The 23,357-nt window shown below is 46.0% G+C and overlaps 1 protein-coding gene across 1 annotated transcript in view; it reads right to left on the reverse strand.

Moving 5' to 3' along the window:
* Positions 1 to 23,357, reverse strand: part of ROR2 (receptor tyrosine kinase like orphan receptor 2) — a 349,860-nt gene that overhangs the window by 78,838 nt on the left and 247,665 nt on the right. The window contains exon 2 of the mRNA XM_064290957.1: positions 8,010 to 8,087. Within this exon, the coding sequence (XP_064147027.1) occupies positions 8,010 to 8,087 (78 nt within the window). The remainder of the gene's footprint in view (positions 1 to 8,009; positions 8,088 to 23,357) is intronic.

Genomic DNA, 23,357 nt, shown 5'->3' on the forward strand with positions numbered 1-23,357 from the left:
GAGCAGAGGGTCACCTGGGCTCAGACGCCTCCGATGAGCTGTCTAGTGGTCTGCACAGAGCCTGCCACAGAAAACGGGGGGAGGGGGCTGGCTTAACCAGGACAGCAACAGCAGCGGGAGAGGAAAATGTAACACTAGAAAGGATGGGAGTCAGAACAAAGGAAGGAAACTGGGGGGAGGTGGGAGATGAGACTAAAGGACCTGAGGGTGAATGAGAGTACCCAGGAGAAGTCTGACCATTCGGCAAAGACAGGGTAGAGGGAGTGAAAAGGGAAGAAGGGATTGGCGAAAGGAGACAGTCTGACAGATTGAGACCTTTTACATAGGGCAACACCCTCACAAACAGACACACACAAACACACATACACATAGAGGAGAGACAGGCACACGGAGATAAATAGCCCGCCACAGGGCGCTCGAGTGGTGGTCCAGTCATTACACCAATAATAATAATAATAAACCAAACCCATTCTGATTCATAGCAACCCTATAGGACAGAGTAGAACCGTCCCATAAGGTTTCCAAGGAGCGGCTGGTGGGTTTGAACCGCCAGCCTTTTGCTTAGCAGCCTGAACCCTTAACCACGGGCTCCCTTGTATCCTGGTTTGTGTTCCACTCCCTTCTTGGGTATCCGGTAACTTTGGGCCTAGCCTTTGTATTTACTCTTTATGTTGTCAGAGTGAAAAGAATGGGTGGACAGGCTACATCAGTCTGGCTGCAGGAGTGCTCCTCAGGGGTCTCCTGAGTGACCTAGTGGCGTGTAGTGCCAGGGCTCATCCGAGACTCACATGGTTCCTCTGGTGTCCTGTTCACTGGATGCAACAGACAGGGACTGGGTGCCTCTTAGCCGCCAGACACTGTTCTAGGCATTTGGAACACGTCCTACCCTCATGGGTGCCTCCCATTTGAAGGGGACAAAAAAATCGGCAACACAACGCTACTGCCTCCTAGATAGAGCCAAGGCATCTGGTGGACATTTCACACCTAGCAGGTCATTTCATCCTCAGAACAAGATTAACATTCAGAAAGGTTAAATGACTGGCCAGGGGCACTCAGCTAGGAAGAGCAGGGGTCTGACTTAAGCCGGGGCAGCCTGACTCCAAGACCTTGTTGTTAATCACATACTTCACACAGATGCTTAAATGTTATTTTTATTTTTAGCCCTGGAGACCTTCATTCAGTATGAAACTCCAAGAAACTATCTTACACACACATACACACACACCCAGAAAAAAGCACACTCTACAAATTAGCTAATCAAACCATATGCCCTGAATGAACTGGAAAAGAGACACTTAGTAAACACAGAACAACACTCATCCATCTCCAGGTCAACCCCGGGAACTCTGCTGACTCCTTTGTTTTCTCTTTCTGAGGGAATTTTATGTCAGCATCACAGCGTGCTGACCACAAAGAGCAGAGCGGCAGTGCAGTGAACAAGGTCTCAGCTCCACAACCCTGTCATTCAGAATCCACTTGAGAGCACCCAAAACTGCAACAGCTCCTCAAGGGGGAAAAGTTAGGAATTCCCCTTTCGGGTTCACTGTTGACGATGAGCAGCTCTTCTTCCGAAGGCAGGAAATGCCATGTCCGTGTGGCAGAGCCAGAGCCAGGGGTGGGGGCCAGCAGGCCATGTCCGTGTGGCAGAGCCAGAGCCAGGGGTGGGGGCCAGCAGGCCATGTCCGTGTGGCAGAGCCAGAGCCAGGGGTGGGGGCCAGCAGGCCATGTCCGTGTGGCAGAGCCAGAGCCAGGGGTGGGGGCCAGCAGGCCATGTCCGTGTGGCAGAGCCAGAGCCAGGGGTGGGGGCCAGCAGGCCATGTCCGTGTGGCAGAGCCAGAGCCAGGGGTGGGGGCCAGCAGGCCATGTCCGTGTGGCAGAGCCAGAGCCAGGGGTGGGGGCCAGCAGGCCATGTCCGTGTGGCAGAGCCAGAGCCAGGGGTGGGGGCCAGCAGGCCATGTCCGTGTGGCAGAGCCAGAGCCAGGGGTGGGGGCCAGCAGGCCATGTCCGTGTGGCAGAGCCAGAGCCAGGGGTGGGGGCCAGCAGGCCATGTCCGTGTGGCAGAGCCAGAGCCAGGGGTGGGGGCCAGCAGGCCATGTCCGTGTGGCAGAGCCAGAGCCAGGGGTGGGGGCCAGCAGGCCATGTCCGTGTGGCAGAGCCAGAGCCAGGGGTGGGGGCCAGCAGGCCATGTCCGTGTGGCAGAGCCAGAGCCAGGGGTGGGGGCCAGCAGGCCATGTCTGTGTGGCTGAGCCAGAGCTGAGGATGGCAGCTAGACGGACAAGGCTGACACCCCCACTCTGGCTTTCAAAAAGTAATCCATTTCCCATAAACATTCCAAAGCACTGATTTGACAAAGCAGGAGATGGATTGCATATGCATTTAAAACACACTCTTGGAACAAAAGAGCAAATGGTTTCTAGGCCAAATGTAAGCTTTTGTATGTTAAAAAAAAGAAGAAAAAGAAAAGAATATACACATGGAGATACACACACGCGCACTAACTTAATCATCTTTACTTCTGGATTCCATATATGCAAATCTGTCTACTCACTAAAATGAATATTCACAGTGCTCCTTCAAGGTCATTCATAACCTGCACAGAGTGGCGAAGTCTCTGAGTTGTCCAACATGCATGTTCCCAGCTGAGGACTACCAAGGCCTTCTTGTTTCAGCTCTCGGACTGTAAACATGTGTCTTTTTTGCGGTCTAGTTCATACCACGTTTTTTGCATTTCTGTGGTTTTGATTGGTGACTCCGCAGTTTAAAATGGGCCCTAGGCATAATGCTGAAGCGCTGTCTAGTGTTCTGACGAGCAAGAAGGCTGTGATATGTTTTACAGAGAAAATATATATGTTGGATAAACTTTGCTCAAGCATAAATTATAGTGTTGTTGACCATGAATTCAATCATAATGAATCAGCAATATATTAAATAAGTTGTCTTTAAACAAGCACACATAAAACAAGGTTATGTATTGATCAACTGACAAAATGTTGTGACCAGAGGCTCGCTAGAGTCTAATCCTGTATTTCCCCTGAAGCAATAGTTCCGTAGCTAGTAATTCAATGTTCGCTGACTTTATCGAAAATAACAACTGTGAGTAGCAAGAATCAACTGTGTGTGTAGATAGATGAAGTGACAGATAAAGAGACAGACAGACATATATTGTATGTCTAATGTAACAAGGAGCCCTGGAGGCCCAGTGGTTAAGAGCTTGGCTGCTAACCAAAAGGTTGGCAGTTCGAATCCATCAGCTGCTTCTTGGAAACCCTATAGGGCAGTTCCCCTCTGTTATAGGGTCACTATGAGTCAGAATCTACTTGTTGGCAACTAGTAATGTAACAAGAATACAAAACTCCTATTAAATACCTACTTCCCATGTTATTACCAGAGTACTAATGTCAGCTTTAATCCTAAAACTACTACTACCTTGGTATGTGGAAAATTAATGCCAACTTTTCATCTGTAAGTCACAGTGTTTCCTGTGTTATTTTCTCTTCCGTAGAGGCTTTCTGGTCAGGATCAATCTTTCTCCCTCTGTCTCTCAATACCAACTATAAGTTAAGTGCTAAATACTGGCACAGTACATCTGAGCAAAAGTACTTTTTATTGCTTGTAACTAGTTCTTAGATTCTACTCTGCTCAGGCTAAGGTAGAGTTGTTATATTGTTGACAGGCGGTCTGCTGGCAAATTTCACGTGCACCTGATTTTACAGGTGCACAGGTATCATCAATAGTAACTGGATTGGAGAAATAGCCAATGCAGTAAATTCAGTGACTATCACTTTATATATCTAAGCTATGCCAATGTGGTCAAGCTGTGGCATTCCCAGAAGCTCTTAAAAGAAAGAACGTGGTGCCCGGCTACCACCACTGACTGCTCTGACAGGGATTACAATAGAGGGTCCTGGATAGAGCTGCAGAAAAATGTAGAAGAGAATTCTAACTCAAAAAAAAAAAAAAAAAAAAAAAGACCAGACTTGCTGGTCTGACAGAGACTAGAGAAACCCTGGGAGTATGACTCCCGACACCCTTTCAGGTCAGTAATGAAGTCACTCCTGAGGTTCACCCTTCAGTCAAACAGTGGACAGGCTCATAAAACAAAACGAGACTAAAGGGGCACACCAGCCCTGGAGCAAGGACTAGAAGTCAGGAGGGTACAGGAAAGCTGGTAATAGGGAACCCAAGGTTGAGAACGGAGAGTGTTGATATGTCGTGGGGTTTTTAACCAATGTCATACAACAATGTATGTACTAACTGTTTAATGAGAAACTGGTTTGTTCTGTAAACCTTCATCTAAAGTAAAATAAAAAAAGAAAGAAAGAAACGACATGGAATAATGAGTCTGGCATCACCTGGATGATTCCTTCCATCACGGATGGCACGAACAGACAGAGAGTGGAAACAGAAGGGCAGGGTGGAGTAAGCCTTTTGTGCAAGAGCCATAACCCAGAAGGAAGTGAAAATACACCACAAGACCTGAAAATAAGGAGCCCGTGGGCCACTCTGAGGCACTGGTGGAAACTTATTCTAAATCCTGCCCTCCTAGAGGGTGCTGAGGTCCTGATACTTGGAAACAGTTGAACCTATTGTGATGGTTAAAGTTGTGAGTCATCTTGGCTGGGCCATGATTCTCAGTGGTTTCACAGTTATGGTGTAGTTTGGCAGTTGTATAATGATGTAATCACTTCCATGATGGGATCTGATATAATGTGATCACCTCCATAATAGGACCTGCTGTGAGCAACCAACCAGTTGAAAGGCAGTTTCCTTGGGGGTGTGGCCTGCTCGCTTTCACTCTGCTCTGGATTCCGCAGCTGGCCCTGTTCATCTGACCTCCGGTTCTTGGGACTTGAGCTAATAGCTTACCTGCAGATCTTGGCATTTGTTGGTCTCTGCATCCTATGAGCCAGAGGCCTGTTGTTTGACCTGCTGAAATGGGCTCAACAGCTGCTGCAGCTACATGAGTGAGGAGAAGCTTCCAGCCTGACCCACGGACTTGGGACTTTCCAGCCTCTACAACCACATGAGCCATTTTCCATAGTATAAATCTCTAACTATACATCTATATATATAGTTACAGAGAGACAGAGAGATGCTTCATTGGTTTTGCTCTCTAGAGAACCCAGCCTAAGACACTCACCAATGATCATAATTATAATGTTAACAAATTGTATCACCTCAGTGACTGCTTTCAGGATGCTTGCTGAGATCCCTGTCCTTCAACCTACCTAGAGCTAAAGCTGCTAGTATCTCTGTTTACCAGGTAAGTGGAGACTAGGGCAGAGTAGTGCTGTGCTCAAAGCCACAGTCCCAGGCGGATGGTGGAACCACCACCCAAATCCAGGTCTGTCCTCTCGTAAGCCAAGCTTGCGGCCTATGCAACCAAGGAAATGAATTCTTATTTAACTATTTTTTCACTTAATTCTTATTTACTCTTTATTAGCTTAAAATGTAAGAGCCACACGTGGCTGCTCTAGCCCCTGCTGGCTGCTCCAACCTCAACTACCCCCAGCTCACAAGCCAGGCCACTATATGCCGCCACAAAGAAAATGAGGCCTAGCCTTTTGTGGCTGTTTGCTTCGTCTTTGCACTATGCTTTTGTCAGCACACACGTACGTGCACGTGTGCACGTCTGGCAGGTTAACTTTTGCAATCAGGGTTTCTATGCTCTGGAGACTTTCAAGGCAACCTTCCAAACTCTGATTGAAACTCTTCCCAGCACTGAAACACATGGTTTTCAACACAATCACTTGTGGGTTAAAAAAAAAAAAAAGTCAGGCAATCAAATTCCAAATAGACAAAGAGGATATTAGCAAGTATCCTAGTCTAAGCTTGAGAAATTGTTCAAATACCAAAAATGGAGACTGAAGAACCCCCCCTTAACGCATCAAATTTGATATATGAATGTTCGGAAAGTGTGGCTAGCTGGAAAATTTAAATTTCTATTAAATTTGAGACCACGGTCATTTTTTCACTCAATAAGCAAACTCATCTTCCATTTAAGTGAGTCATAAATCCTGCAGCCGTCTCTGCCTCCCAAAGGTCTTAGCTATGAACATTATATTTAAAGGTCTTTCCACCACCATCCCCCAGCTTGGCCCCCACAAGGAAGCCCTTAAGTTCTCTACCTCAGGGAGCGAGAGGGAAGAAGTTTGCCTCACATCTTAAGCAGGGTGTTGCAATACATGTTCCCGAGAAAATATCACAGTCTACGGAATTATGGCCAGTTAGATTTTATACCGTTAATGTGGTTGTCTACTCTGCTTCACCTGGTCCACATTCCTCCTCACAGCTCCCTCTCCTTCTCCTCAATGTGAGTGAGATTCCATTACCTGACACTGAGGCCCAGTGTTCTAAGAAAGCTTTCACAGCACAGACCTTTAGACTGTGAGGACAAGATGAACACCAGCTGGGCTCACACAGGTGACAAGCAGGCACCACCCACTGGACGAGATGGCACATCTCTCTCCCAATCAAATGCCCTCCCTTAAACAAAGATTTGTGTCTGTGAGAAGGGCATCGGGACTTACCCCAGGACGACAAGAATGGTCAACACTGGGAAACCAACTCATGCAATTTACCACATTTAACGTACTAAAGCGGGGGGGGGGGGGGGGGCTCTTAAAGAAGCCTCCCCAAATCATCGGATACACCACCAACTTTCAATTTAAAACCACTGACATCCTCCAAGTAAACTACACACAGACAACTGAGTTATTTTCAGGCGGCAAGGGAGCTCACAGCACCTGTGGGGTATCAGGAAGCCCTTTCAGGACAAAAAGGGACATGCCAGGCACCTAGGCTGAAGTGGGGAGTCCCTGGGTGGCACAAACAGTTAACGTGTTTGGCTACTGGAGGTTAGAGTCCACCCAGGGGTGGCTCAGAAGAAAGGGTTAGCAATCAGCCACTGAAAATCCTACTTTGACACAAATGATGTAAGCATGAGCAGAGCTGGCTCGACAGCAACTGGTACGTCGGCTGAGACAAGCCATCCTCGTCAACCCCAGATGACAGTCTGGGAGTCTGGGAAGTGAGCACATCCCTGAGGAGGGATGGGGATCTTCAAAGCACAGGACGCTAAGAAACTACTGTGGGTCTCTGGGTCATGTTCAAGTCAAAGCTGACCAATGAGAAGAAATAAAGTCGGTTTTAGCAATACAGTGACAGAGTTTAAATTAGGAAAAGGCAACACTTCTCCTCAAGGTTCCTGCCGGCCATCTGAGGAAAATGTATTATGTCAACTCTACAAACTAGGATGCCTATGAATGTAACCTCACAAAGCAGGCAGTGGCTCTGATAGTAAAACTGTAGGAAAGGCTGAAACAGTAAGACAGAAAGAGGCTGCTCCCTCGATGGCCTTGTGGAGGAGGCCTGCCTGCTGCCTGAGGTGTCCACCCCTCTCTACACTATGACATTGAGGAAAGTCAACTAAGAAACTATCAGCCTCCTGCTCAGTGGGCAAGACAAGCTCCAGCTTCAGAGTCTCTGCTCAGGCCTGCTGAGAACCCCCAAAGCCCCGTCTCCCCTGCTGGGTGGCCATCTGCTCACTTCCTACCCTTTACCCTCCTACAGGGCGACTTCCTACCAGTTCCATCCAGTCCCCAACACCCTTACACTATGTCAAGAACAGATACGAAGATTTCTCCAGACACCACCATCAGGGGGCAGCATTAGGCCTGGAAAAATTCAGGCAGGTCAGACCTTGAATGTGTGTGTGTGCCATCAAATCATTCCAACTCAAAGCAACCCTGTATGACAGAGTAGAACTGCCCCATAGGGCTTCCTAGGCTGTAGTCTTTACGGGAGCAGAAGGCCAGGTCTTTTCTCCTATGGAGCCACTGGGTGGATTCTAACCGCCAACCTTTTGGTTAGCAGCTGAGCGCTTAACCACTGTGCCATCAGGACTTCTTAGGTAGAAATGGCAAATCAACAGTTAGAGTCTCTACGTTACATTCTGGAAACACTTTAAAAGAGCCCCACCTACAGGGAACCTGTATTTGACAGCTTACCTTTCAGAGTCGGAAGAGGGCTGTTGTGCCCGTCGAGCTGTCCCAGAGGGTCGTTTGGATCAGGAGCCTCTACTTCGCCTAAGCAAAAAGGACAAGATTACACATGTTAAACACTTTTCACTTTAGTAGTCTTTCATTTTCTTCTTTTATAGACACAATAGTATTCTAGCAAAATTGCCTGATGTTTAAAGGAAACCTGTGAAGAATAAGCCATTATGGTAACTTCTAGAGGGTTTTTACAGCAGTGGATTTGACATAATAGCAACAGAGGTTCATGAGTTTATCCCAACAATGGCAAATGTGGATGCTACACAGCACAGGCTAGTAAAGTGAATTTGGGAAGCCTGAGCTTTACAACATGAGAAATTGACGAGATTTTCTCAAATGGGGAACACTGCCTTCCAGCCAAATAAAAATAAATAGATAGTTAGATAGACCAAAATTATAACACTGGCTGGCAAAATAAAACACTTTTGCAGTCAGATTCAGCTAGCTGCCTTCAAGAACGAGACACGTGGTAATTAGATGATAAATTCAGAACTGGAGAATTTCTTTGCCAACTCATTCCCGTCCCCGCACCCTGACCCACTGGCGGTGAGGTGAACAGACACATTGCACAGTTTTAAGGGACACAGGTTTTTCTAAAACCAGTCTTTACAGTAACACAAATCCACTCTTCTCACCAACATGCATAGCTGCCCACCCCACAGACTGCAAAGCATGTCAGCAGGCAACCATCTTCAGACACCAAGGGTAAGCACAAAGTTGGTTTGCTCCAGGCTGGACACATTTCAAATACAACACGAGTGATCTGCCCTGAGCCCCTTAATGTTCTCCAAGTCCTGGGGAAAGGATGAGCCTGTGTGACTGGTGAACCTCACAACTGTTTTGGGCCCTCACTTAGACCCTTTGCCACATCCAGCCTACTTCCTTGCCCTCTCACTTCTGCTTTCATACTTTTAGGCATGACCTTGGCCTTGATTTGGTCCCACTGGTCAAAGAATGTTACAACTTGTAAGGTCAGGCGGGATGCTGACAGTGCATCCCTTGAATGGATATGGTTTATGACATCAAAATAATACCAAGGACAGTTTGTAATTCAATATTGGGTCACTCCACTTGGCCAGTGAATGTGAGACAAGAATTCACAAACAAAATACCTGTGGACAATTCAGACAACACTTAAGATAAGGCCTTGTTTGGAAACGTGGAGTTCTAAAGGTGAAATACAAATTATTTTGAGATGGAAGCAGTCACATAAGATTCTTCAGATTGCTTCGCTTCAGAAACACTGGCAGGTTTGCATTAACAGCCCGGGGTCCCTAGGTGAATCCTCTCCATTGCACTGGTTCCTAAAACCACATCTACCTGCAGCACCCTTGGGGTTCAGCCCCAGCTCCCTTCTGGCCCACAGGGGTGACTTGTGTCTGAATGGGCCCCTTGGTTTTTACTTCCATTCTTCCCTCTTTTCCAGAAGGCTCTTTCTCCCTATCACTTCCAGCCCAAACTCAACCCACCCATCAGAAGCCAAGCTTCCGTGCCATCTTCATAAAACTATCTAGAAGAAACGTCTTTATTTTCTAAAATTCCCCCAAATCCTACATCTCTCCTATGGCCACTGTTCCATTCTTCCGTGAATGAACAGTTGCATATATTTAATCCAGTGGTGGTTCGGTAGTAAAATTCTCCCTTTCCACGTGGGACATTCAGGTTCGATTCCCAGCCAAGGCACTTCAAGTGGAGCCTCCACTAGTCTGTCACTTGTGCGTTGCTCTGATGCTGAAGGGGTTTCAGCGAAGCTTTCAGACTAAGACTACGAAGAAAGGCCCGGCAATCTACTTCCAAAAATCAGCCAATGAAAACTCTGTGGATCACAACGGTCTGATCATGTTTTGCGCAGGGTTGCCGTGAGTCAGGGGTCAACCTGACAGCAGCTCACAACAACATATTTTAATTTTCCTCAACAGAATATAAGCAGCTTGAGGACAGAACCAAAAAAACCCAAACCCACTGCCTTGGAGTCTATGCCGCCTCATAGTGACCCTACAGGGTATGCAACATATGAATACTCAACAGGTGGGGTGCGAACGGTTCTACCCTAAAACTGGAACAGAAGCAGGAGCTGCTGCAAAGACAAAGACAAGCATAAGCTATGCAAGGCAGTCAAGGGAACTGCGCTAAAGCATCAAGGACTTGGGTTCAGATCTGCAACGTTAGATTGGCATGTTACACACACCATCACTCAGCACTGTTTAAATATGGAGAGACCACATGAAATCAAACACACTTGAACTGTACACACACATCTAGAGGGGCCGCAAAAATTATTAACGGCTTAGAAATTGATGAATGGTGTGAAACCGTCAAATAAATATACAACCTGAAGAAAAATAAGCTCGATTAATCCAACTCCATTGTGGAAAAGGCTTTACCAAGTCAGCTTTCAATCCTGAAGCAGCGGCTTTTCACGGCCCTCAGGTCAGGACATGGACAAGCACATCCCTAGCAGGAGATGAGGGTGTGGTGGTCCAAACCCTTCTATTTAATTGTGAGCAGAGGTAATCCCTCTATACACAAACACAAAGTCACTGATGACATGATAAATGCTGGGATGCTGGGACTCTCTTTGAATATGTTGTGCTGGTTACTCTGGGGTTTTGATTTTTATTTCTTTCAGCCTAATTTATTAGCCTTGGTGGCACAAAGTTTAAGAGCTCAGCTGCTAACCAAAACATTGGCAGTTCGAACCCACAGGGTGGGTCTGGGGAACAAAGACCTGGCTATCTGCTCCTGTAATGATTAAAAAAAAAAAAAAAACAGCCTAGAAAACCCTATCGGGCAGCTCTGCTGTCACTTGGGATCTCTGTGAGTCAAAAATTGACTCGACAGCAACTACCAACGACCAAAACCTGTGAAAGCCAGAACCTGTGTAAGGAGGAAACCTGTCAGAGAAGAAAAACTCAAATATTTTCCACTAAAAACAGAGAAAGAAAAGCGGTAAGACCGTACCCTTCAGAGGTGGAAGGCTTGCAAGACCCGGAAAAACAAGGCAGTTCCATCACGTTCCAGCTCTCACAGGTTTTACTGTATGACCTTGTAGAATTCTCGCCTTCCATGCGAGGCACCCAGGTTAGATTCCTGGCGAATGCACCTCTTGTGTAGTCAGTGGTGGTCTGCAAGCTGCTGTGATGCTGTTCAAGTTTCAGCAGAACTTCCCGACTAAGACGGATGAGGAAGAAAGGCCTGGAGGTTTATTCCTGAAAATCAGCCAATGAAAACCCTACGGAGGACAACAGTCCCAACGGATCATGGGGATGGCACAGGACCAGGCAGTGTTTCGTTCTGTTGTGCCTGAGGTTCTCATGAGTCAGGGACCAACTCCATGGCAGCTAATAACAACAACAATGTATTACCCTAAGTAAAACTTACTATGGGTATTTGGGAGCAGTGGGGAGGTAAGAATGCATCATTAACGTATTTGGGGAAATGTTTAAAGTTTCAGATAATCCACTAGGTTGACACTGGTACCTGTACCCACCTCCCCTAAGCTGTGAAAGGGTTATTTTAGTCATCTAGTGTGCTGTAATAGAAATACCAGAAGCGGATAGCTTTAACAAACAGGACTTTATTCTCTCACAGTTTAGGAGGCTAGAAGTCGAAATTCAGGGTGCCAGCTCCAGAGGAAGGCTTTCTGTTTCGGTTCTGGGAGGAGGTCCTTGTCATCAGTCTTCCCTTTGTCTAGGTAGGAGCTTCTCTGAGCAGGACTCTGGGTCCAAATGACATGCTCTACTCCTGGTGCTGCTTTTTGGTGGTATGAGGTCCTCCCTCCCTGTCCACTTCTCTCTTTTATATTTTAAAAGAGATTGATTCAAGATACAACCTAATCCAATAGATTGAGTTCTGCCTCATTAACATAACTGCCTCTAATCCTACCTCATTAACATTATAGAGATAGGATTTACAACACATAGGAAAATCACACCAGAGGACAAAATGGTGGACAATCACAAAATTCTGGGAATTATGGACTAGCCAAGTTTACACACATTTTTGAGGGGACACAATTCAATCCATAACCAAACAAAACCCATTGCTGTCAAGTTGATTCCGACCCATAGCAGCCCTATAGGACAGAGTAGAGCTGCCCCATACAGTTTCCGAGAAGCACTTGATGAATTAGAACAGCTGACCCTTTGATTCTCAGCTGTACTCTTAACTACTACACCACCAGGGTTTTCCATTCAATCCATAACAAGGGTCAAACTGGTAAGACACGGGGCACACATTTCCTCTGCGGGTTAAATACGGTTAAGACATCCGGGAAGTCCAGGCACAGAGATTCTCAGAACTGATGCTTTTAGTTTCAATAAAACCGGACTCTGTTTTTACCTCCTGAGGAATAACGTTTACATTTATATTTTGAAATCTGGAAATGCCATTCTTCTACATTACACACAGTTTACACTCTGAATGGTCGTCCTCAGTCGGTACCTGAGGCCTCTAAAATGTTTAAGCAAAAAGTAACAGTAAGTGTGTGAACTTGAGGCCTGGGGACAAGGGAGAACTGGATTTCAGTTCTTGGCCTAAAAAGGGCCAATGAAAACAAAACGACAACAATAAAACAACACGCATATCAAAATGTTACTATTAGTTATCTGGAATTATAAGTAATTCAAATCTTTTACTTTTATTTTGTAAAAATAATCTCTTCATTGATAAACATCCACTTGTTCCACTGAGATATAATTCACAGATGGTGAAACTTATCATTTTAAAGCGTACGATTCAGCTGTTTTTCCTATCTTCACAAGGTTATGCAACCATCGCCACTGTCTGATTCTGGAACGTATGACTTCATTGCCCCAGTAAGACGCCTCGTTCTCGTTAACAGTTACTCCCCAGTATCCCCTCTCCCAGCCCCTCGCAACCACTGATCTTTCTGTCTCTATGGATTTACCTATTCTGGATATTCCACATAAATGGAATCATATGATACGTGTCCATTTAAACATGCATCAATTTTTTTTAATTTCATGAAAAAAAAAAAAGACTAAACAGAAATGTGCTGTACTATGCGATTCACAAAGGAGGACATTAACTGACTTAATGCAGCTACACCCCAAACACTGGGAGGCTTTGGCCCCACAAGTGGAGCAGGACGCGGACGTGTACACGAGACTTAGTAATGACTAAAGGAGGGAAGAGAAAGAACTACTCCAAAATGGTCTAAGGAAGTGACCATTTGAACCTCAAAAGAGTTCACACAGAGAAGACACCTAAACATATCTGCATTCCTGCTACAGAAAAGCCCAGTGGGGAATGGCGTGCAACGCAAAGGACTGAGGAAGGATTTGTTCATGGAGAGTTTAAAACCAGTTACCATCGAGTCGACTCCAGTTCATGGTGACCCATATGTTTCAGAGCAGAACTGTGCTCCATAAGGCTTCCAACAGCTGATTCCTCAGAAGTAGACCACCAGGCCTTTGTTCTGAGGTGCCTCTGGATGGACTCAAACCTCCAACCTTTCGGTTAGCAGCTGAGTGTGTTAACCATTTGTGCTACCCAGGGATTCTACAGTGAGTTTAGGGACCTCGAAAGTAGAGGCGGAAACCTTGGTGGTGTAGTGGTTAAGAGCTATGGCTGCTAACCAAAAGGTCAGCAGTTCAAATCTACCAGGTGCTCCTTGGAAACCCTACGGGGCAGTTCTACTCTGTCCTATAGGATCACTATGAGTTGGAAGCAACTCAATGGCAGTGAGTTTGGTTTCTTGTTTGGTTTTAGAAGTAGAGGCAGAATTGTGAACACCTGCCATCTGTGTTGGCTGAGCTAGCATAGTCTTCTGCACATAATAGGCAGTCAACGTTACTGGCCGAAGGTGCCACCAACCTTCTACCAAAATACCATGACCTGCCTCGGATATTGTCACCAGCCCAAGCTGTCTGGTGATTGATCATGTTCCATATGCCCAGTACCATCTCTTACATGGCTATCCTGAATGGTTCTTTACATTGATGGCCCATCTGAGATTTTATCTGGTTTGGTATCCTCTCTCCCCAACAAGTTGGCAAGGTTACGAAGGCAAGGCCTGTGTCTCTCTCGTTAGTTGAGTGGATATAACAGGAAGAGCTGGAGAAAGGCAGGTTGTCTTCTGCTCCCTGTCAGAGCCCAGGTTCTGACAGGAGACTCTGTCCACCCTAACTCCTCAGGACTTAGCTTCTTAACATGAGGACAGTACTCTGGACAAACTACATGCCCTTACTTTTGGTAAAATACTCATGGGTGTGGTTCTAATGCCACACATGATGACAAGAGTGTCACATTTATGATGCATCCAGCTGCTCTAACTTTTCTAAATGGGACACAGATAACTTTCACTGTGCAAAAAGACACACAGAGCTACAAGGTGAAGCTACCAGGAAACTCAAACCTTTGGTAGCATCGACAGGGTAGTGGTGATTTACTAGCTTTTTGATGTTTAAAGAGAGGAAAACATTTAATATATAAAAAAAATTTAAGGGTGGCTGGTTACAATTAAATTAAATATTAAATGTGTAGTTTGATCCATGTCAAAAACACATTATAGCCTAGAAACAAAGAAAAACTGTCAAGTGATATCCTGGATGGGATCCTAGAACAGAAAAAGGCTATTAGGTAAAAACTAAGGCAATATGAATAAAGTACGGTTGCTAGTTAAGTATAATGTATTAATACTGATTAATTAGTTGTGACGCTTTCTGTTACCACCACTCATCTGTCAGTCTGTTGTACTGTGGTGGCTTGCCTGTTGCTGTGATGTTGGAAGCTATGCCACCGATATTTCAAATACCAGCAGGGTTACCCGTGGTGGACAAGTTTCAGCAGAGGTTCCAGACTATGACAGACTAAGAAGAAAAAATTGGCCAGTGAAAACATTATGAATAGCAGCGGAACATTGTCTGATATAGTGCTGGGAGGTGAGTCCCTCAGGTTGGAAGACACTCAAGACAAGACTGGGGAAAAGCTGCCTCCTCAAAGTAGTAGTACTTGTTGCTGTAGTTAAGGTGCTATTGAGTCAGTTCTGACTCACAGCGACCCTACATACAACAAAACGAAACACTGCCCAGTCCTGCGCCATCCTCACAATCCTTGTTATGCTTGAGCCCATTGTTGTAGCCACTATGTCAGCCCACCTTGTTGAGGGTCTTCCTCTTTTTCACTGACCCTCTACTTTACCAGGCATCATGTCCTTCTCCAGGCACTCGTCTCTCCTGATAATATATCCAAAGTATGTGAGACGTAGTTACACCATCATTGCTTCTAAGGAGCATTCTGGCTGTACTTCTTCCAAGACAGATTTGTTCGTTCTTTTGGCAGTCCATGATATATTCAATATTCTTCGCTGGCACCATGATTCAAAGGCATCATCACCTCAAAGTAGAGTCAACCTTAATGATGTGGATAGAGTAACACTTTTGGGACCTTCAATTGCTGATGAGGCATGATCCAAAATTAATGATATATGAATCTAGGAAAATTGGAAGTTGTCAAAAATGGAAGGAAATGCATAAAGATCAATATCCTAGGCATTAGTGATCTGAAATGGACTGGTATCGATCACTTTGAATCACACAATCATATGGTGGACCATGCTGGAAACGGCAAGTTGAAGAGGAATGGCGTTGCATTCACTGTCATAAAGAACATTTCAAGATCTATCCTAAAATACATCACTGTCAGTGATACAATAATATCCACATGCATACAAGGAAGACAAATTAATATCACTATTTTTTTTTTTCCAGAGACAAAGACAGTTTATTTCTCAAGGCAAACATATAGCCGCAGCAATACATCACACCAGCTCCCTGAGCTTCGCTCTCCACAGGCCTGCACATTGAGGAGCAGCTGATGCCTGGACATCATGCAGCAGGTACAATACAAGAGAGGGGATGCTGACTTCACAGTGCTGCTGGTGATCTGCCTATCCTTCCTCTGGACACCTTGCTTTCACCCTGAAATATAAGCAAATCTTCACCAGGGAGGGGAAAGAAAGGATTTTATCTTCACTACCCTGGTGGTGTAGTGGTTAAATGCTACTGCTGTTAACCAAGAGGGTGGCAGTTCAGACCCGCCAGGTGCTCCTTCGAAATTCTACGGGGCAGTTCTACTCTGTCCCATAGGGTCGCTATGAGTCGGAATCTACTCGACAGCAGTGGGTACCCTGGGACATCTCCAGGACAGGAGACATCTGAGCACCCTGTCTTGGGTTGTCCTTATATAAACATTCTTAAGTTGGCTGTAAATGCTTCTGCTCAGAAGACCTCAGCAATACAGAAACATGAAATATTTATGGACAGCTGCCCTCCAACAAGTGCCTACTTCTCGGAGAATGTTATGAAGATTCAGTGAAATGGACACGGTTCTTAGCTTGGTGTATGGCAAATGATTGGCTTCAGTAAGTATCTGCTGGCAGGTGAGTAGACGGATGGAGGGACTCAGGTCTAGTCAATTCATATGGACAAACAATAGGAATCATTTTCATGCTTAGAAGTCCCACGGAAAGCACCAGGCACTATTATTCAAATTTATGTGCTAACCAGTAATGCCCAAGATGAAGAAATTCAAGATTTTTACTAACTGCTGCAGTCTCAAATTGAGCAAACATCCAAGATGTATTGCTAATTACTGGAGACTGGAATGCGAAAGTTGGAAACAAAGAAAAAGCATCTGTAGTTGGAAAATATGGCCTTGGCGACAGAAACAACTCCAGGGATTGCAAGACCGACGACTTCTTCATTGCAAATAGCTTTTCTCAACAACATAAATGGCGACTATACACGTGGACCTTGCCAGACGGAATACACAGGAATCAAATCTACTACATCTGTGGAAAGAGACTATGGAGAAGCTCAATATCATCAGTCAACTGTGGAACAGACCATCGATTGCTCATATGCAAGTTGAAGCTGAAGAAAATTAGAAGAAGTCTAGGAGAGCCAAAGTACGACCTTGAGTATATCCCACCTGAATTTAGAGACCATCTCAAGAACAGATTTGACACACTGAACGCTAACGAATGAAGGCCAGGTGAGCTGTGGGGTGTCATCAAGGACATCATACATAAAGAAAGCAAAAGGTCATTAAAAAGGAAAGAAAAAGACAAAACGGAAGTCAGAAGAGACTCTGAAGCCTGCTCTGGAACGCAGAGTAGCCAAAGCTAACAGAAGAAATGACGAAGTAAAAACTTAACAAGGGCAGCTCGAGAAGACGAAGTAAAATATTCTAATGAAATGTGCTGCAAAAGTCCTTTTTAAAAGTGTTACAAAGCAAAGAAGTCACCTTGAGGACTAAGGTGTGCCTGACCCAAGCCACGGTATTTTCAATTGCCCCATAAGCATACAAAAGTTGGACAATGAATAAGGAAGAATTGATGCATTTGAATTGCGGTTTTGGTGAAGAACATTGAACGGACCGTGTTAGTCAGGAAACTGCTGAAACCTGTTCCACATCACAGCAACATGCGAGTCTCGGGAACAGACAGCCCTGGTCTTTTGCATGGAAGGTGAGAATTCCGCCACTAAACCACCACTGCCCTTGGCTCCTCTTAATAAGTGAGGGCATTTTATTTTATTCACCAGTGCTTGGCATTCTTGGGTTTGGCTGTTCTTGTGAAAAGGTATTATTTCCAGACTATGAGAAAGAACAGCTAGTCCCTGACACGGCAAAGACCACAGCCTGGAAAGGTGATCACGCTACAAAAACAGAAGTCCCTTGAAGATCAAGGACAGCTTTCCCAAGGAGCAGCGCTGCGTGTTAATATCCCTTAGGACTTAGGTAATATATCCATTTGCAAATGCCAATGTCAGCCACGTGTTCCAGGACAATTACTTAGCTCAGCAACACGTCAAATCAAAAGCATTCATGACGCTGGAAATTCAATGGTTAGGAAAGAAAAACCCAATCATCGGAAAGGAGGCACAGTATAAATTCCTGAAAAGTCTGGGAACTGGGCCAGGATAAGTATGTCAACGGCAAACAGACCTGGTGATGTTGCTGGGAATGTTCTTGCTACATTATATCACGTGTTTTAATTGCTAGCTAGAAAATCAAACCATATTCAAGGTGAATTGCCAGCACTTAATTGGTAGTCGTCTTGACAGTTTGTATACTGTATTTTCATTATTTCTAACTTCGAATTGAGTAAATATCAGCCTCTGGTTCCACATGCCTTAAAGGGCTGCTCTAACTATGCTTTCGAATTGTGAAGTAAAATTCAGCACCCTGAAAAGGCAGTAGCCAGTGTCCCTCACGGACTGAAGCTTTGCGTTGATTCCAATTCTATGGCAGCAGCCGTATTAAACCCCACAAGAGCTTCACCAGCCTGACTCTGTAATATTGCCCTCATAAAGCTTTTGCTACCTTGTCTGTACAGCCCCCAGAACTGCCAACAAAGGCTCCATTGTCAGGGGCCAAGTGAATATTTTGGCTGAGGGAGAGGCCCCTCAGGTGGTTGAACTGGGGCCTTTCATTGACCCTCTCTCCTTTTCAACATCCACAGCCCCAGCGGCGACCACAGTGGGCCTGGCAGATCCGGGAGGCCAGGGTACCCCGTACACCCAGCCCCAACAGATGCAGTCAGGACGGCAGCAGTCAGGAAGGCAACATTCGGCAAGCGCCGGGACCTGTTTTCTCTATGGCGGCTGCTTGCTGTTACACCCTAACCAGAAGAAAAAGAGCAAACAGAAATATTAGGAAAATTTTCCGAGCTTATTGCCTGTTTTTGTTTGGTTTCAGGGAGGAATATTTTGAGTATCAATTATTCTCATAAACATAAAGAATCACTTTTTTCACCTTGAATCTCTGGAATGTTTAATTTTCGTAAGGAAAGAGAAATGCCTTGAAAAAAGAAAATCCTTACCAGAAAAAAAATTAAACTGCACATTATCACACAGCAATGATGGACTGTATCTTCCATCTGCTTAAGGAAGACTTTTAAAGGCCTCAGTTGTAGGCACTGCACCCTTGAAACAGGCAAAGCTAAGAGCACTCAGGGCTGACGAGTGAAATCTTAGGGTGGGTGTCATGGATCAAATTGTGTCCCTCAAAAATATCTGTCAACTTGGCTAGGCCCTGATTCCCAGTATTGTATGACTGTCTACCATTTTGTCATCTGATGTGATTTCCCCATGTGTTGTAAATCCTATCACTATGATCTAATGAGATGGATTAGCGGCAGTTATGTTGATGAGATCTATAAGATTAGATACTGTCTTAAGCCAATCTCTTGAGATATAAAAGAGAGAAGTGACCAGAGAGACATGGGGACCTCACACCACCAAGAAAGCAGTGCCGGAAGCAGAGCGTGTCCTTTGAACCCAAGGTTCCTGCGCTGAGATGCTTCCAGACCAAGGGAAGACTGATGCATCACAAAGACTCTCCTCGAGAGCCAACAGAGAGAGAGAGCCTTCCCCTGGAGCCGGTGCCCTGAATTCAGACTTCTAGCCTACCGGACTGTGAGAGAATAAACTTCTCTGTTAAAGCCATCCACTTGTGGTATTTCTGTTATAGTAGCACTAGATGACTAAAAGTGGGGTAAATGAGGTCCAGATGAAATGGGTTCTGAAGGTTAGAAGTGACCTCCATAAACCACGACTCAGCTTCCCTAGATGTTATAGATTGAATTGTGTCCTCCCAAAAGATACGCTGAAGTCCTAACCTTGGCACCTGTAAATGTTGCCCTGTTTGGACTTAAGGTTTGAAGATGTTATCAGTTAACATGAATGAGGTCATACTGGAGTGGGGTAGGTCCTAATCCAATACGAGTGACTCCTTCTAAAAGCGAAGAGGCTCAGAAAGAGGGAAGAATCCCCCTTGACACTGAATACCTGAGGCTACCAGAAGCTAGAAGAGGCATGAAGCAGATTCTCCTTCAAAGCCACAGAAGGAGTCAACAAGGCTGAAACCCTGATCTTGGACTCCCAGCCTCCAGAACTGTGAAACAATAATTTTTTATTCTTATAAGCCACCCAGTTTGTGGTACTTTGTTACGGCTGCCCTTGGAAACTCATACTCCAGCCTACGTGGCCAGAGGATGCTCTCATCCCCGGAGGTGGCTAAACCTGTTCTCATGTTTAAAAGCAGAAGACTTCCAGTTTGCGGAGACGTCTGACAGAATTAGAAGGTGGTGATAGATTTTTTTTTTTTTTTTTTTTAAGGTGGCTTCTGTTTGGGATAGGTTACTGATCTTCAAAGGTTCTTCATACATCTTCCTCAACTTGAGATGGGGTTCTGTTCCCATGCCTCCATCGTAAGACAGTTCTGACATAAGTCGAATACCTTTTTTTTTTTTAGTTTTCATTATTATTGCCTTCTATTATCAATATCTTTATAAATCTAACCTTTGAACATCTGACAGTGATAACATCAGCAAATTATGCACTGCAACATTGTATGTGGTACACATTACTAACCTTAAGATGTACCCAAAAAAAAAAAAAAGATGGTCTTAAGTGAGGTTCATCGTAACTCAAATACATCGTAAGTTGGGGACTACCTGTAATTACTGCTGATGTTAAAGTGGCTTATGCAAACACATGGCTCAGAATGAGAAAGAATAAACAGGCTGTTTGGACTACGTGCAGAGGTACTGGCTGGGGAGCAGGTTGTGCACATGCTGGAAGGGACAGCCAAGAACATGCAAATGACTACCACCTTCGAACCCCTTTCTTCTCACTTCAGTTTATTTCTTATATGAAAGATTTCCTTACTTGACTAACTCAGACCTTCAGAAGACACTGGATGAGACATCTTTTCCCTCTGAGCTTCATTCCTTAAGGTTTCCAGCAGTGGCTACGGCATTTTCCCAGGTCCCAGACTTGTACCCAAATATGCCTTCAAGCTCCTTTCTTTTAGGCTGGCATCCCTTTTCTCATAATATTTATAGCAACACCACTACTGTTGCTCCTGCATGCCTCTGGAGAGCAGCATCTCCTTGGAACTGGACATATTTGGATCATGGCCTTCCACAGTCTGTCTAACCATTTTTGGTAGTGACACTGTTCAACATTTGTACACCACTTGCCATCTTCACACATATCATTCTAAGTTTCCTTCACTCTGCTTACCAGATACCACTCCCATGAGGATCATCTCAGTCCCTCCTGCTAGTTTCTTACCCCCTTCCATCCTCAAAATGCTGCAGTGCCCAGATCTCGGCCTTACCAAGTGTTCCTTCTCTTTCTGTACTTGGCCCCCTGATATTATCCAAGGGCCTGCTTTAAATAACACCACCATGCCCACAGCTCCCCAGGCATATCTTTCCAGGCCAGGCTTCTCCATTGACAGCTAGATTCAAACATTCGAATACCTGCTCACATCTCCATCTGCATGTCCAACAGACACATCCCACTCACATGTGCGAACATGAATCCAAAGTTCCTCCACCAACCGGCTCTCCCACAGTCATGCCCCATATTCGTCAAGCTAAGCCTATACATATTAGAGTTATGTCTGACTCCATTTCCTCTCAGATCACACATTCAATCCATCAAAAAATGCTGCTTAGGGGAGGTGGAGCCAACATGGCGCCCTAGACAGATGCACCATGCAGCCCTCTGCAGCAAAGACCTGCAAAACTAAGCAAAACACATACAATGGTCAATCCTGGAAACCTGGGCATCAAATGAAGGGATAAAGAACTAGGTCAAACACAAAATGGAAGAAGAAACTGATGCAAAACAGAGAACAAGGAGAGATACAGAATGGAGGTCCCCTGCCAACTAACACAGCACAGATTACCACCATCTTGAAGCACAGCTAGCAACAACCCCGGACAGGGAGTTTGGGAAGGCTTTACAGAGTTCCCAACAGGAGACAGAGCACCCAGTAACCACAGAAACACGCTTTCCCACCCCTCACCCTTCTGGTGAGTAGAAACAAGAACTCCCCAATCCCAGCAGCCCCGATTGCGAGGGTCCACAATACGAGACACCCACACTCCCCCCGGGGCCCACACCGCCCCCTCCCAGTGTGTGGCTTTTTTTTGTCCTTTTCTTTCTCCCTTCCACCAAGCCCTTTACGCTACCTCTCCACCATTCCCACCAGTCCCTGCCGCCCTACTGTGGCTAGATGGCCACTGGCCCATCACAGCCCTGGGTCCTCCCTACCCCATATGCCAACCCCCACTGCACCACCATTTTTTTATCTTCCTTTCCTTTCTCTTCCCACCTACCCCATACACCACCTACCCCCATACGCCACTTACCTCAGTACACCTTCTACCCACCTTCCTGCCATCCCTTGGCACGCCCAACCCCCACCTGCCAGCACCCAACTCATGGCCATTTTTCTTTTCTTTTTACCCGTTTTCTTTCTGTCTGTCTCTTTTCTTCCCTCTTCCCACCTAAGCCTGTACACGACTTGCCTCCTAGACCCACCAGCCCCCACCACACTGCTGTGGTTAAAGTGTCCCAGTGCACAGCCCCACTGCCAAGGTTAAAGTGCCCCCAGTGCACAGCCCCACCACCACAGTTAAAGTGTCCCAGTGCACAGCCCCACCACCACAGTTAAAGTGCCCCCAGTGCATGGCCCCACTGCCAAGGTTAAAGTACTCCCAGTGCATGGCCCCACTGCCAAGGTTAAAGTGCTCCCAGTGCACAGCCCCACCGCTGCAGTTAAAGCACCCCCAGTGCACAGCCCCACCACCACAGTTAAAGTGCTCCCAGTGCATGGCCCCACTGCCAAGGTTAAAGTACCCCCAGTGCATGGCCCCACTGCCAAGGTTAAAGTGCTCCCAGTACACAGCCCCACTGCCACGGTTAAAGTGCCCCCAGTGCACGGCCCCACTGCCAAGGTTAAAGAGCTCCCAGTACACAGCCCGACCACCACGGTTAAAGTGCCCCCAGTGCATGGCCCCACTGCCAAGGTTAAAGTGCTCCCAGTACACAGCCCCACCACCACGGTTGAAGTGCCCCCAGTGCACAGCTCCATCACCAAGGTTAAAGTACCCCCGGTGCATGGCCCCACTGCCGCAGTGGTCCCAAACTGGCCCCCTCCCCTCCTGCCGCTCAACCAGCTGTTGAATGGTAGGAAGTGAGCCTGTACCACTTCCCATCCGACACCCCCACCCATCTGGCGAGGGACTGTGAAAACTCCTACACTGCAGAACAAACATCAGCAGGCAGACAGTGCCTGCCTAGTCAGCCCTCGGCCACCTCGCCAAAGCAGGGGACAGCAAAATGGGCTGCCGCTGCCCTGCCCACCCTGATCAGGTGGGGATAGCTATTGTGCCCGTAGGTCCACACAGATGAGCAAAGCATACCCAGCCCACCCACCCTGACATATCGAAGCAAAACAAAAAAGCATGGTGAA

This window comes from Loxodonta africana, chromosome 9, assembly GCF_030014295.1.
Source record: "Loxodonta africana isolate mLoxAfr1 chromosome 9, mLoxAfr1.hap2, whole genome shotgun sequence".
Lineage (NCBI taxonomy): Eukaryota > Metazoa > Chordata > Mammalia > Proboscidea > Elephantidae > Loxodonta > Loxodonta africana.